Source organism: Kryptolebias marmoratus, linkage group LG14 (genome assembly GCF_001649575.2).
Source record: "Kryptolebias marmoratus isolate JLee-2015 linkage group LG14, ASM164957v2, whole genome shotgun sequence".
Lineage (NCBI taxonomy): Eukaryota > Metazoa > Chordata > Actinopteri > Cyprinodontiformes > Rivulidae > Kryptolebias > Kryptolebias marmoratus.
Genome location: NC_051443.1, coordinates 19,692,452 through 19,707,263, shown reverse-complemented (window position 1 = coordinate 19,707,263; position 14,812 = coordinate 19,692,452). Strand labels below are relative to the sequence as shown.

The 14,812-nt window shown below is 36.5% G+C and overlaps 1 protein-coding gene across 1 annotated transcript in view; it reads left to right on the top strand.

The window, feature by feature from the left end:
* The window catches only part of si:dkey-112m2.1 (transmembrane protein 132C), a 144,422-nt gene that overhangs the window by 54,019 nt on the left and 75,591 nt on the right, over nucleotides 1-14,812 (top strand). Inside the window, exon 3 of the mRNA XM_017410450.3 lies at nucleotides 2,899-3,823. Within this exon, the coding sequence (XP_017265939.1) occupies nucleotides 2,899-3,823 (925 nt within the window). The remainder of the gene's footprint in view (nucleotides 1-2,898; nucleotides 3,824-14,812) is intronic.

Below are 14,812 nucleotides of genomic sequence, written 5' to 3'. Positions count from 1 at the left end.
GTCCCATGATGATGTGATCAGACTCCTCATCCGACATCCAGAAGAGTTGTCATTGCTCAAAAATCCTCCACAAGAGTTTACAACCAGGATTTACCACAGGAGGTTATGTTATCTGCACAAATCATTCCCTTTTTCATTTGCAGCAACAGTCCTGCAGACATGATTTACAAGTATAGCAGCTGTAGATACGAAATCCAAGGGCAACCCGGGGCTGCAAATCACTTCGGTTCTGCCTCTGTGTTTACGTCGCCCTCTTAATGTCACAAAGAGGAACATATTCTAAATCTGAAGTTACAAATTACAACATTTTTTATGCTGCAATGAAATATTTAGTTTTCATTTATACCATTACAAGTAAAAACTAGGACAGTATGTCAATCCTTCCCCAAAAGAGGAAGGATAGACTTGTTCTGCTGTAAGCACGATCAAGCATCGACTAAGCACTTTGTCCCCTCTTGACATCAGTCTCAGTTTTGTCATTTTTTTTAAACAGCAGTGAACAGTGAAGGTCTTGTCATCTTCTACCGTTCCTCTTTCCCAGAAACTCTGTGCTGGTTTAAGAAGTTTTAAGTTGCACCATAAATAGAAGCATTAAAGCAGGTGCTTAGATACCAATAAAAAAAAACTAATTTTTATGTATGATGTGTTACTTTCTTTTGTGACAGATACTGTACTTTTATTGCAAATGAATATTTAAAATGAATACTAAAGGCTTAACATTTCTTGAAGTAATGCATATTATCCACCTCCTTTTGTTACAGTTTTAGACACATATTACTTTCTGTTGAGAAACGAGTCTAACCCTAAAAATAAGATATTCAATCTCATGTGATATCAGGAGATGTCATCCTTAGAGGATGTGTTTTAAATAAGTCTCAGCTACTATCACACCAATTTTAAGGTCAATATCTGTAAAATTTACTGAGTTATATCTATTTTTGTGTTTTTTAAGGTCAGTTGGCTGTGGCAGCCATGTTGAATTGAGTTGACTCCAAAAGTTAATTATTTGGAGATGTACATCCAATGATTACCTTCTGCAAGTTTCATTAAAATTTGTCAGGTAGTTCATGGGATATTTTGGTAAAAGACACACGAACACAAGTGCACACACAGAGACAGGCAAAAACATAATTGTCCGCCTTAGCCTTTCTGTGGCAGGCGATAAAAAGTAATTAGATTCAGCTATGAGGGTGATTTTTTGTTTGTTTGTTTCTGGCCAACCAGCACAATTTCATAGCTGTGGTGAAGACAGAGTCATTATTTAGAACAATACTCAATTATTTGAGGGAAAAATGAGCCAAGTGGATCATTGTGGATTTTTTTTCCATCATTGATGCTTCAAACCACCTCCTGACATTTTAAAAGAAATACCAAAATAGATTCTGCTGCTCACTTTCACATAAATAGGACACTTTCTATTGTTGGGGTCCAGCTTTTCTTCTGTGGGTTTTAAAGCTTTTTGCACATCTGAAAGATCTGACAAGTTGACTATTCTGAATTAAACACCACATTCAGAAATTCAAACACAGAAGGAAACATTCCTGAACTTTCTGTTTCAAGCCTATGCACTCATTTGTCTGCATCATCATGACAGCATTTGCATAATGTCTTCTAAGAGGATCGTTTTAATCATTTTACATAAAGACTAGCTTAGATATCCACTCTCTACTGTATTGTTGTTTTGAAAGTGTTGCTCCTGTGACTGATTCCATTCATCTAGGGAGCCAGTCATTGGGTTCCAGCCATAGACTGTCACAAATCACTACCACAACATGTCTCCCACAGCATGCAGGGTTCAGGACAGAAAATCAATGGGCTCTAATGGGCTTCTCCATCAGTCCAAATATCTGAAGCTTCATGCTCGATGGTGAGGAGACAGAGGTGGTGAAGACGATTTACAGGATAGAGTGAAGAGAGGATGGTGGCAAGTTCTAAGGTCTTGTGAGGCCTGGCGTCACATGATGGCCTTGGTTTAAAAGTGTGCTGTGCTGTAAATAGCTGGAGATGGTGAAGGTTAAACTCAATAGTGGGATTATATAGATGAAACAAATATAAAGAAATAATAACATAAGGTACAAATAGCTGCATGCAATGAGAAGTCTTTGTGCCTTTATTTGTTTTAACTAACATTTGGTAATAACAATTGGTTAACATAATTATATTACTATTTATAAGATTTTCATATTTTTTCAGGCATCTAACAACATCAGAACACTATTCACAGCTGCAGTTTTTCACTAAGATCAACCTTGTAGTTCTTACACCTAATAAAATGTTTATTGTGCTACAGTCAGATTATAAAAATGGAAGTTTATTTTTTTAAATAATGACTTTAACCATGCCACTGGAGCAAGGTGGAAAAATGCACTGATAGTTTCATTAAAAAAAAATCCTAAATTTGACAGTAGCATAAAAGGAAGTTTTAATGTCAGAGAAATACAGTAAGGACATAAATGAAGGACAAAACCGAATGAGAGCAAAACAAGATTGTTACAGCATCACAAATAAAAAAACTGTGAGAACTTGGAAAAGCCTGATAAGCAGGAGACTAAGAAAGGCACACATGTTTTGAAATGAGTCGAACAAGTTCCTGTAAATAAAAGCAGTGGCTCGTGAAAGTGATATCATGTGGAAATGTCTCCAACAAGGCATTTAACACACTGGAACGGACTGAAGATATGATTGCCTTAAGTTACAGGCTATGCATGCAAATGCGTTGCTAGATGTGAAGTTCCACTATGCAGCCTCTTATTTATTTAATCCATTTTTTCTTCATGTTATACTTTAATTTCATGCCCAGATCTTGTTTTGTCAGAAGAGTTAAAAAAAAAACAGGTCTTTCGTATCTTAATTTTTCTAGGTTGCTGATTAGTTTGTGCTGTTTTCTCTGTCTTCCAGTGGTGGATAGCAAGGTGATTCTGGATGGCCTGCAGCGGTATGGCCCCACCCCAATCTATCTGCCTGTCAGCTACCGGATCCTCAATGCTGAGTCAGCATTCTTCTTGCTAGAGGCCAACCAGGACATAATGAGGAACTCCAGCCTCCAAGCTCGCACAGAGTCCTTCTTTATCCACCAGGCTCGGCAGATGCCCATTGTCAATGCCAGCTATGGGCCACTTTCTGTCCAGGAGTCTGTCCCTTTGGAGATGCTGCAAACACTGCCAGGGCCGTTTAACACACCATCCTTTACGTCGTCATCAGCTCCAACATCGCCAACGTTGTCACCACTCTTTACATTCAACTGGAAGGTCCATACCTATATAATTAGTGAGCGGATTCACCCTAGTTTCCCAAAGGTTCAAGTGTTGTTCTACATCGCAGGCAGGGACTGGGATGATTACAGTGCCGTCCATAAGCTGCCGTGCGTCAGGATGTTTGCCTTTCATGAGACACAAGAGGTGCGGGGGACATGCAGGCTAAAAGGTGAGCTGGGAATATGTGTCGCCGAGCTGGAGCCCCTGGCAAGCTGGTTCAGCCCCCCCACAGTGAGACCTGGCAGGCAGCGGGTGTCAGAGCAGGCTCAAGGCACTCCTGTGGAGCTCTATTATATGATTCAAACCACAGACAGTGGGGACTGCAGCTCGGAGGATTCAAGAAAGGCTGGCCCGGTTCGAGCAGAGCAGCAGAGGCCGATGGGCTACTTTGCAGGGCACACACCCATGCAGCGCATCGGGAGCGTCAGGCTGTTTCAGCCGCTGTCGGAGCTGAAGCTGGACAATAACTTTGTGGTGATGGCACCTTCTAAACCCATCAGGCAGAGAGAGACCGTCTCCACCTTTCTGGCTCTGTCCACACTTTCCTCCGTGCAAATTTTCACCCTTAGGTGAGTCAGCCTTTTGAATTTACTCGCAGTTGTGTTATGCAAGTTATTAAATCTGCCTTCTTTTAAAAATTAAAAAAAATCACGGTTTGAAGCCAAAGCAAATGTCAATCATTAAGTTGCTTTCTTTCTGTTAGCAGGTGCTGTTCTGGTTTAGAAAAACCTTCTTGTAAGAGCTGGTAGTGTCAATATAAAAATCATTCAGAGATTAATTTCTTGCACTGGAATTAAAAAAATGTCTGTGTAAACAGCTTTTGATTTTTCCACACATTTCATCAGTCTAATCACAATTTTGCTATGGTATTTTTCTTGAGGCACCAAAAATTTTGTTTTGCTTAGTTGTTTAGGCTTTCGGACAATTACACATACAACAATTTGTCTCAGTAACACACAAACTAGACCAGAGGTGGGCAACTATATTTTTTATTTACTTTTTTTTTTTTTGAAAGACCACAAAATGAACTTGAACTTTTGTGAAGGGCCAGATCAACAGGCTAAACTCAATTCTGCCAAATATAAATTTCAAATTAGCTATGAGTAGACAATGTAACTGGGAAATTAAAATTTGTCTCAGTCATGTTGAGAACAACATTCACATAAATAGATGTGAAATCTTGTGAACGTTTTTGCAGTGTTTCAAACTCCAGCAATGAATTAACAAAATAAAATTGCCAGTTTTGTTTTTCTTTTTCTCCACTGAAATAAATTTAATCTTAGCTAGGCTTAAAAATGTGGACTGAGGTCATGTTGCACGCCTGAAGTACATGACCAGGTGACAGGTCACAGAGGACATATCTGAGTGTGCTGCCTTCTCGTATCTAGGAACGTCTTTATTCTACTGCTTTTTTTTTTCCTTTCTTGGCACATATTAACAGAGCAGAGTTCACAAAAGCACTTGATAAACTCTCCATCAATAAACAGTTTTCAAATGTTTGCTATTTTGTGATAAATCACAAGTTAAACTTAACTGGTCCTAAATGTTCAAATCGTGAAAATGTTTTTTAAAAATTTGTCCTATCATTTTGTTTTGAATGTGCTTTTCAGTCTAATCCAAGAAAACAAAAATTATGAAGGGAAAACCTAAAGGTTTATTAATAATATAGCTTTTTCAAGTGAAAAGGTTAAAGTAACTCTTAAATAAAATTTTACAGAAAACATATTGTATAGATAACTTGCATCTTTATCTCAACATTTTTCAAAGATCATTTTCTTGGGGAGAGTTACAGGCCTTATTTAAAGAAAAAAAATGTGAGTAAGAGTTCTCCAGGATTTGCACACCTTTAATCCAACATTCCGAGTTAATGTCAAGCAGATTGGAAACCTTCTATAGTGCTAAAATCATCTCTGTGTAAATTGTCTTCCTTGAATAGCATGTTAATTACACATTTGCTCGGCCTATTTAGATCATTACAGGTTCTCACTCTCAAAATTACAAGTTTTGTGACATTTTTTTAATCTGAGGTGATTCTACAGAGCAGCAACAATGTATTGACTCATTGAGCTTTCTCGCTAACAAATTACTATTCAAAGTGACTGTAATTGCTCCATGTTGTGTGATGCAAATTAAGGTGTGAGGAACATGCGTTTCCGCTTGCCTATTTTCATGCCTGAGATCTAAATCATGGCAGATGAATCAGTTAGCAGCCTCAAAGTGAGGCTGTGACAGAGGGCTTTGGCAATTTGTCAACCCTGGGCGAGCAGGAAATCTGCCAAAAAGCCTCATTGGTTTTTGTCTCACTCCAGCGATGATGAACTCCCATGAAGTATTAGCGCTCGCAGTGTGTGTTTGTCACATTTGTCAGCATGTGTGCAAATGAGAACTTTAAAGGCAGTGTTTTTTTTCCCCCTTCAGTGCATCTTTTTGCACCAGTGTTGCACCCCATTCGTCTCAGAAGTTCAACTTTTTTATGTGTTTCCATTGGGAGAGCAAAGACTTCAAATTCAACCAAAATGCCTCATTAGCAACCAAAAGATTAAGCCCTCAAAGAGTGTGAAAATCCAGGCTACTTTACTCTACTTGGCTGCCATTTTTACCAAACTTTGTAAGTGAACATCTGATGCCAATCATTAATCTCCCATCAGCTTTGTTGAGCATTGCTTTTATCTTTCAGGACAAAAGCTGTGATGCAAGTCAGTTTGTTATTTCTTCATCTTCTGGATTTCTTGGTTCTAAAACTCACCGCCATATATCCTTTAAGCACATGATATTCTCATGGTGATGGTGTGAAATCAAATACTGTAACACTGAAGGTGGGGTGCTGGAGTGTTGTTTTTGAGATTCTATGTTGTTGAACAGTGATGCTCTGCTTCTCCCTCCTGCTGCATGTGTTTGCACACTGTCAGCCAATGTTTGGCTTTGCTCTAGCATTGGTGTGTTTGCGGACAGCTTACTTTAAGTAGCTTTGGTGTGCTTTCCTCAGCTGGTAAGGCATCATTAACTATTTATGGATTACTCTTTTCCCTCCCCATTATCTTTTCTCCCTGTCTTATCCATTCCATTATCCATATCCATTATCCCACCTCTCATGTACTAGTTTAACTTGTGACAAAAACAGAAAAAAAAAAAAATTCTGCGTGTAGTTCTTATTCATACCTGTGCTGCTGTTAGATGGTGTCAGTACAGTTTTTATTCAAAACTTGACTTTTTATGCTATTTTTTGTTCTTCAGAGGACCACATCAAGGACTCAGAGCAAAATATTGCGGCGTACAGTTCTTGAACTGCTTGCTTAAACCAGAGGTCCAATAGCATGATGCAAGAGATACAACAAAGGTGACTTTAAAATCAAGACGAGTGTATGTAATAATTTGTGAGTCTTTGTTGTTTTCAGAACAACTGTATAGAAAGCAGAGTTGTTTGCACAAATATACTTTCTAGATTTCTGTTTTCTGATCCTTTTGTAAATATCAACAGTGTTGTTGACAATGTATTCTATTCTCTGTGGCCAACAGGATATGTATCTCAATACACTGCCAATTATTTGATACATTAAAGGTACATGAGCAGCAAAAACCAATTCAGTATACTTCAGCCTTTAATGAGGATGCAGTGCAATTCAATATGGGTTTTGATACACTGCAATGAGATTAAGTTTAATACAGTAAAAGAATGATTATATGTCAATTATTGAGACTAATTTTTTATTACCTAATAAAAAAATGACAAAATGTAAACAGGTCTTGTTTTAGAATGACTTACAATTAAAAGACAATATGCAATAATCAGGCCTAGTGCAAAATAATAATTAAAAAAAACAGCCAGTAGCAGATGTGTTAAACACTCTTTAATTAACTCAGCAGTGAGAAAAGCAAAATGCATTGTTTTATTTTAATCAATAAAACAGAAGTTGCACTTATTTTTCTCCTTCTTCGTTTAGGATTTGGTTATTCAAGTGATCAGGGTGAAACACACTTTCAGTGTTTGTTACTGTTTTTTTACGGCACTACTGCAGTTCTTCTCTCGAACCATAGGAGTCACTAATTAGCAAACAATAGTGATAAATGGCACCGGAAAAGATCACCACGAAAAGAAGTGAATACAGGAGATACACTGTTGAAACCATCAACATGTAAGAAAATGCTTACACCATATGAGAACCCAGAAATTGAAGCTGGGATGGATACAGTATCCCTACAGGATGTTTGCTGCCTGCAGTTTTTATCTTTCTGCTGTATGTTCAAATATTTATTTTCATAATATGTTTAGTTGTAATTAATTTTTTCGTGCTTAAAAGAAAGGTCATGTAACACCATGACTGTGGGTGGGTAAGTAACACATGTCGATAACTTGCACATGGCACATTCTTCATACATGTGTGTAACTAAACCTTTTGAATGTTTATGCTATTTTTAAACAAACCTGCTTGCAAACCCTTCATCTAATGTTTCAAATGAATAGGATTTTATTGGTACAAAGACATGGTTCTAGATTTAATCTCAAAACTGCACTGGTTCACAACTGTTCAGGCACTTCCCATCCCTAAAATATACATTTTACAGTTTAGAGTATTTGGTCATTTAGCCTTTTCATAATAAAGAGATGGACTAACACAACATTTTAAATTTGATGAACTTGTCACATATATCTGTGGTTTGCTTGCTCTTTACCTCAGCTCTACAACATAATTAGCAGAATTATCAAAGCACTGTTTTATTGGCCCCTTTGTTCTCTCCGTTTTATTGTTTAATTATCTGTATTTGAGCTGATCTAAACTAATCTGGTTTAATTGTTTTCAATGCAATTACAGGCTTTAATCCCAGTGGTTTGAAAAACAAGTAGACGGAAATGAATATTCACCTCTACATTCTTACTAGCAGCGACATGTGTAGTGTAGGAACATGTACACCAACACCCACACACATACATACATTGAGCTGCCCTGTACCAGTGAAAAATTCACAGTGTGTTTGTCATGTTAAAGGCTCCCGGTGGAATCAGTAATTCCCCGCCTCATTAGCTAAGGAGAAAGTGGTGTAACAGGTTGGTTTAAGATTCTCAAGCTACTCCTTATTCAACATGCAAATGAAAACACTTTTTACTCCTGAACAAATTAACAGGCTTTTCAAAAGATAAATTGCCCTAGCTGTATTGTAATTTTGACTAAACAATCCAACATATTTCAGAGGAGCCCCTCAGGGGCAGAGTTTCTGATGAATGCAAATGAATTTCTAATATGTGAGACTGCGAAGGTATAAGTATGAGATTCTTCACGCTGTGCAAGCCCAAAATAATCACAAGTTGTTTTGTTATTTGCAGATTTAGAGGATAAAAAAGGCAGGTTGGCGGCATACAAATGAAGATAGATTCAGCTATGGTTAAGTTTAGTAATATTTAGATGTCATGCCGACATGATGCAGCTCTTTCTGATCCTAAACAGGGTTTACAGGTCTTGTGCTTTGGCTGTTTGTGTTTGGCCATTGTTGGCTGAAATATCAGCAGGAGAAAAGGTTAAAATAAAGATGTTTTCCTCAGTGTATTAGTCTTATCTGGTTGCTCTCTTCTGCGATCCAGTCCTTTGGTAAAGGTCACTAGAGATAGGTATGTCTCCTTTCCATTTTCATTTCTGTGCTTATCTGTACTTTTTCTTATATTTTATCTGCTGCTCTGTCTTTCTGTCTTTCCCTTCCTTGTGTTTTTAACCTTTCTCTCTCTGTACATTGTACATGCACTCTTCTTTACTGTCATCCCCTTAGAATCACATGTTTGTCCTCTTTAAGTAGATTTGTCTTAAAAACTGGCAGAACACTGCTATTAAACTGAGACCAGTCCTTCTATACAAAGCTTTCTGTTTTCGTTTGCTCTTTGGCCTATTCAGTGTTGTTTATCCTGACAGCAAAAACTTTCTTTTCATCAGCTCATTAAAGAATAATTAGTGATTTGGAATCTATACTAGAGACTGTTCACTTTCTAGAGTCTGTCTCTATTGGTTCCTGGCACCACAAAGCAATCAGCAGTTGCTCAGAGCAAGCAATTTTAATACTTATATGTCTAATACAATGATGTTTCATCACTCTCCGCTTTTTTAAATTGTGTCTAATTCACTTAATTGGACCTGGGATGGCCAGAAACTACAGCTCTTCTATGCTTCCCTGTTCTTCTGGTGTTCTTGCCCAATCCCCCTGACTTTAAAAAAGGTTGTAGCTTCCCAAGGGATCCTTTTTGATCCCTGAGTTTGGCAGAGGCTTACACGAATGTGCTGTACCATTCAGAGTGACCAATGGCAACAAGGTCATAGGTTGCTTCAGTGTTCTTCTTTGGCTGCTTTGAATTTGTAGAAGTCTTCTGAGTTTTTAGGAAGGGCAGCGGAGAAAATGAAATACCTGGTGTTTGGTCCTCCCAAGAGAATTGTCCTTCCTATTTTATCTAGTCTGAGAATAGTAAAGTTGGTGGAAGACAGGGTTGTGCAAATGTCTTTAGTTAGCCTTAATTTCTTGGCTTTGCTTTGAAGGGACCAGACTTTCTTATAATCTGTTAAAGAGGTCTGTGTATTAGCTAGGTATAAAAAGACTTGTGCCATATATAAAATATTTATATGTTTGTTTGTTAGGGATTTTAAAACTCATTTTTTGTGAGAATCTTACTTTTACTGAGTTTTTGCATTACTTTGAGAAGCCAGAACTTAGCCTCTAGTTCATTAGACAATTCAATTTGGCACAAAATTTGTATGATTTAAGCTCCAGACAATTTCACCAGAATTACATTTTTTTACTTCTTTTCAGAACAGGATATGTGCTTTTTTCTATTCACACACGGGTAGAAAGCTGGGGTTTTGGAATGTTAATCAAGCATTATCCTATGAAATAAAATGATGTACATAAGTTACTTTTCATCCAGAAACAGATTTATCTCAGGATATGGGCACAAAACTCTGCTGACAGTCTAGTGTAAGAGAAAAAAAGTACTAAGTGCAAAGAAAAAAAGGTGAATTTGTCATTAGGGAGACAGAGTTAGCCTCATATGCTGTCAGATGCTACAAGAAATGATGAGAAAGATGATTTTTATCTGTTTTTGACAGATATGAAGAAAATATAACAACCTGCAACAGAGCGATCAGAAAAAGAACAACTTTAAAATAAACCTTTTTTTAGCATAAAGTTATAAATGAACACAAATATGACTTTAACAAAACACCCAATATGTTTCAGCTTTCATGTCTTTTTATTAGAATTTTTTTTGGTTAAATGCACTTACATGAGTACAGATACATTTTGTGTTATATTTGAATGGGCTTTCTATAATTATCCTAATTTATTTTATCAATTTAATTGTTTATTTTAATGCAGTAACTGTTGTAGTTTTGTTGTACATTGCAACATTGTAGGATAATCCACATCATGCGCTTGTAGTCTGAATATTCTATTTTTTTCAATGACTGTCTGCCTTTAAATTGCAAGAGATGATGATCTTGATTTTATTATTCCAGAGCTGAGGCGAGACAAGTGTCTGTAGAAATTTCTTGGCATTTTTTATAAGGTCATTATGTCAAATACAACTTCAATGCATTGAGATGTATATTGTGACAGGAACTGAGAAAAGAATAGTCTGGACATGAAAGATTCATGCAGAAATATCTTAGCCAATACCTAGTTGCTGTTGACGCTCTCAGCTAGAGTAAAGTATTGGATTTCAACAAGACAGAGATCTGAAGTGTACTTCCAGAAAATCAGGAGCACAGCTTTGTGAAAGTTTTGGGAAAGTCCCCAAGTAACTGAGCCAGAATATTCATCCAAAGTATCAGAAAATGCTACCAACTCAAATCAAATGGGCTTCAGTGTTTCTTTGTTAAATAAAGAGGCTTGTCAACTTTGTAGACTTACTACCAATAACTTGTTTTAACCAAGTACTACTGTAGCTTGTTGGTTCTGATTTGTTGGCCAACAGCTATGTTTTGGGACAGAAAAGTCGAAGTTCTTTTGATATGTAAAGTAAGAACAAGAACTCATTTGAATTTTATATCTATGTTTTTTTCTCGTTTTCATTTCGGATATGATGGGTAAATATTGAAACCCTCCTTCTTAACCTTCACAATATTGCACTTTTTGTGAGCTTACTTAGTCAGTCTGTGAACAAGTTTTTTTTTTTTCATAGAATCAAGCAGAAGTACAGAGCTTATATTGGTGACAACAGCAACAAAAGAAAAAAAGAAAATGTCAAAGACTTAAAGAGAGCAATAGAAAAAAAACTGACAAGCTGACAGAGTGTGGGATTCAGGAGAGAATCATTAGACTCTTACAACATTCACCATGCTGTTTTGAACTGTGTCATTTGCCAGGTTTTAAGCTGTGTGGGGTTGGTCAGTGAGGCTGGAGCTGCATGGTTGGTGGGTCAGCCATTGATCTAAAGATATAAGCTGGTACTTTGGATTCAAGCCTTTATCATCCTACTGGGCGACCAACACTGTGGGTGGATAAGCCTTGAGCTGCTCAGTGGGTTTGCATCACTGTGTGTGTGTCAGTGTCTCCATATGACTGTATGTGCATACAGATGCATGTGATCTGTCTTTTTTTTGTCACTCGCAGTGAAGCTCAATAAAATAATAAAAGCAGAAGAGGGGAAAAAAATGAAGGAAGAGGTACCCCCTGGTTAGAATTCTCTCTCTGTGTTGAAAATTTAACAAACTAAACATGAATTATTAGCTTAGAAGAAGTTATAAATTACATCTAAATGGCAAGTGCCAACATGAGATTTAACCTCACAGGATGAAGATCTGAAAATGTCTGAATAGAGAGATAGTGAGATTTATTTATTGACAAGGTGAACTAAAGTTTGCCACAGTTGCCTTTTTTCTGATTCTGATATAAAAGTGACAGTAAAATGTCAGAAATCTGGGTCATTTTGACAGGATTTTTTTGCCTGTAATAATAAAGTCATAAAGTTTTTTTTTTCCTTTTGTACCTTCTCAGCTAAAACAGTCACATGGGAAGCTGCCTCTTCAAATGAGCTTTAGTGCTATTAAAATGAGCTATAGGGTCATAAGTTTGTTCAGTCCACTTTAAATGAAATAAATAAATGAAAACTCTCTTTTTTGTCAATATTGTTCCATAGAGGATTTTAAAAGACTCTGGTTATCAGTCATTTCAAAATTTATTCACATACTGGATAATTTCCTGTACAATTACTGGAATTAAAAATGTCATGTAAGTTGGATAGGTTGTGTCTTTAAAAAATAAAATACAACAACAAAAGACTCTTATAACTTCAGTTTATTATATTCCATCTTTAGGGCTTGTGACACCCTGACAATAATAATAAAAAAAAACAACTTAATCTTCTTTTACAAAAGTAGCAAAGCTTTTTTTTTTGGTCACAATTTGCTTTACATCTGACAATCATTTAAAACTATATGCTGTCAACTGCATGTGCTTACATACAAAATTCTTTTGTATATGTAGAGCTTGCAAACAAATAAAGAACTGCTCATAAATACATTGCTTCATTGTGCTACTTGTTCACAACAATGGCTGCCAACACTACAGTAATAACTGTCAAAAATGATCAGAAAAATTGTCAGTCTTGGGGTCTGTAAATAAATCATATAAAACAAATCAAAGACAGATAAAAAAGAAGCACATATGATCTTTAAACTTTGAAAAGTTTGTTTCTCTTATTTTTAAATAAACACGTTCTTAGACTTTTGATTTGAGTAATTAGTCCAAATGGTGCTGTTTATTTTTTCATTTTGTTACCTAGAACTCAGAAAATGATTTTTTTTCTCCATATTATTTACAACTCATTAACAGCGGACAGAAAATAACACAACATTCTGTTTTTAGTTGTCTTACATAAACATTAAAATTTAGGCCAAAGTTTTGAACTTATTCAACAATTTCCTTTTTTCTTAAAGACTTTATGGGATTCAATCTCTCTTTAATCTGACATCATTGTGTTTTTCTGCTAATTTTCTTACTCTCCAAGTGGTTTGGAGTTTGCCCTAAAGATAATTAAGTTCAGAAAAAAATATTTACTTTAAAACAGACTCCTTGAATATGTCTGCTGATTAAATAATGACATTTTAGGTCTTTTTTTTTTTGTTTAATCTTTAAAAAAAATGGTGCCTTCCTTCAATTAAGTTATATTCTTTTAGGCTCTACTGCTGTATTACATACACGAGCTTCAAATGCTGCTGAACAAACCTGGTACCAGGACCTCTGCTGCAGATGTACTTATCTATGCACCTGCTGTTTTACCAGAACTGTCAAGTGCCTTGAAGTTTTGGATGACCAACCATTTCTTGTGGTTTCCAGTAAAGCAAGTTCTGGCTCACTATAATAGTGATTACAGGAGATACTGTGCTTTTGCCTTATTTTTTTTTTTTTTTTAGCACATGCAAGTTGTGTGGCCCAAAGGAGTCACTTTAATTCTCACTGTCACGCTTTTGTAACATATACTGGCACAAAAACAGTAAGCCAGTTGCTGACACAATTTATGTTCTGTATTTATTTATTTTTTTTATGTTTTTCTTCTGCCTTAGTGGCTGCTTATAAATTCATGAGAATCATGAAATGTCCTCCGGTGCATTTACAAACCCTCTTCTCATAACAGAGTCATATTTTCATGTTCATACTGGCTTGACTATTTGTGCAGCTCACCTTGAAAAATCAGTCAAACTCCCTCACCGGAGAAGCAACAGCAGACGGAGACATAGTTAGAATTTGTAGGTCAGAACTGGTCAAGTTAGACTTCGTGTGCTCTAGTCTGTCTTATAATTTGTTCTGATGGTCATGAGATTGGTGTTTGGGAGGGATTATGTTAGAGATTTAAATTATCCTATGGCCTAAGTCCAGCTGTTGTCAGTCTAAGAAACAGCTATGGATGTTCCTGAGCACACACATCCCATTTTTTGACATAAAACTCTAAAAACATGTCTAAAACTTGTGACAAAACATATTTTTTATGATGTATCTCAATCTGCTAATGTGAGTCTCTTGCTAATTAATGTGTCAAAGAAAAAAATCACAGCCTCGTCTTTGCGACTTCCTTCCTGCTGTTTAGTGTCAAGGGCTTGAAAGAGATGTGGAGTGATGAGCAACGGGAAGCAAAAAAGAACTAAAGCACTCGCTGACAGATTGGCCAGCTGAGATGTCGGCACGCCACTTGTATTTCTTTATTTTGCTCAGTGACAGACTTTTTCAAGCATGGCACGTCTTTTGCAAAAGGAACGTGAATGTTTTCCATTTTCCCTGCCACATTTTGACTGCCTGCTGAGTGTTAGGCCAAGTGCTGCTGAGAACTACTTAACAAACTCAAGAGCATGCATCAATGTTAAAACTGAAAATAGTTCCTTCAAAAAAGAACACAGAAAAAGACTGATCATATGCTGAGTGTAATTATGTGACTCAATAATTCTCATAAAGTGTTGCCTTTAGCTGATTTATATTTGGAGCTGAGATAATTTGTGTTTCTGTGTCACCTTAACTCAGTTTATAGAAACAAAACAGCCTTGCCCTTTATTAGACTGTATTGTAGACAAAAAAGTTGTGGGAAGTGTTGGAAA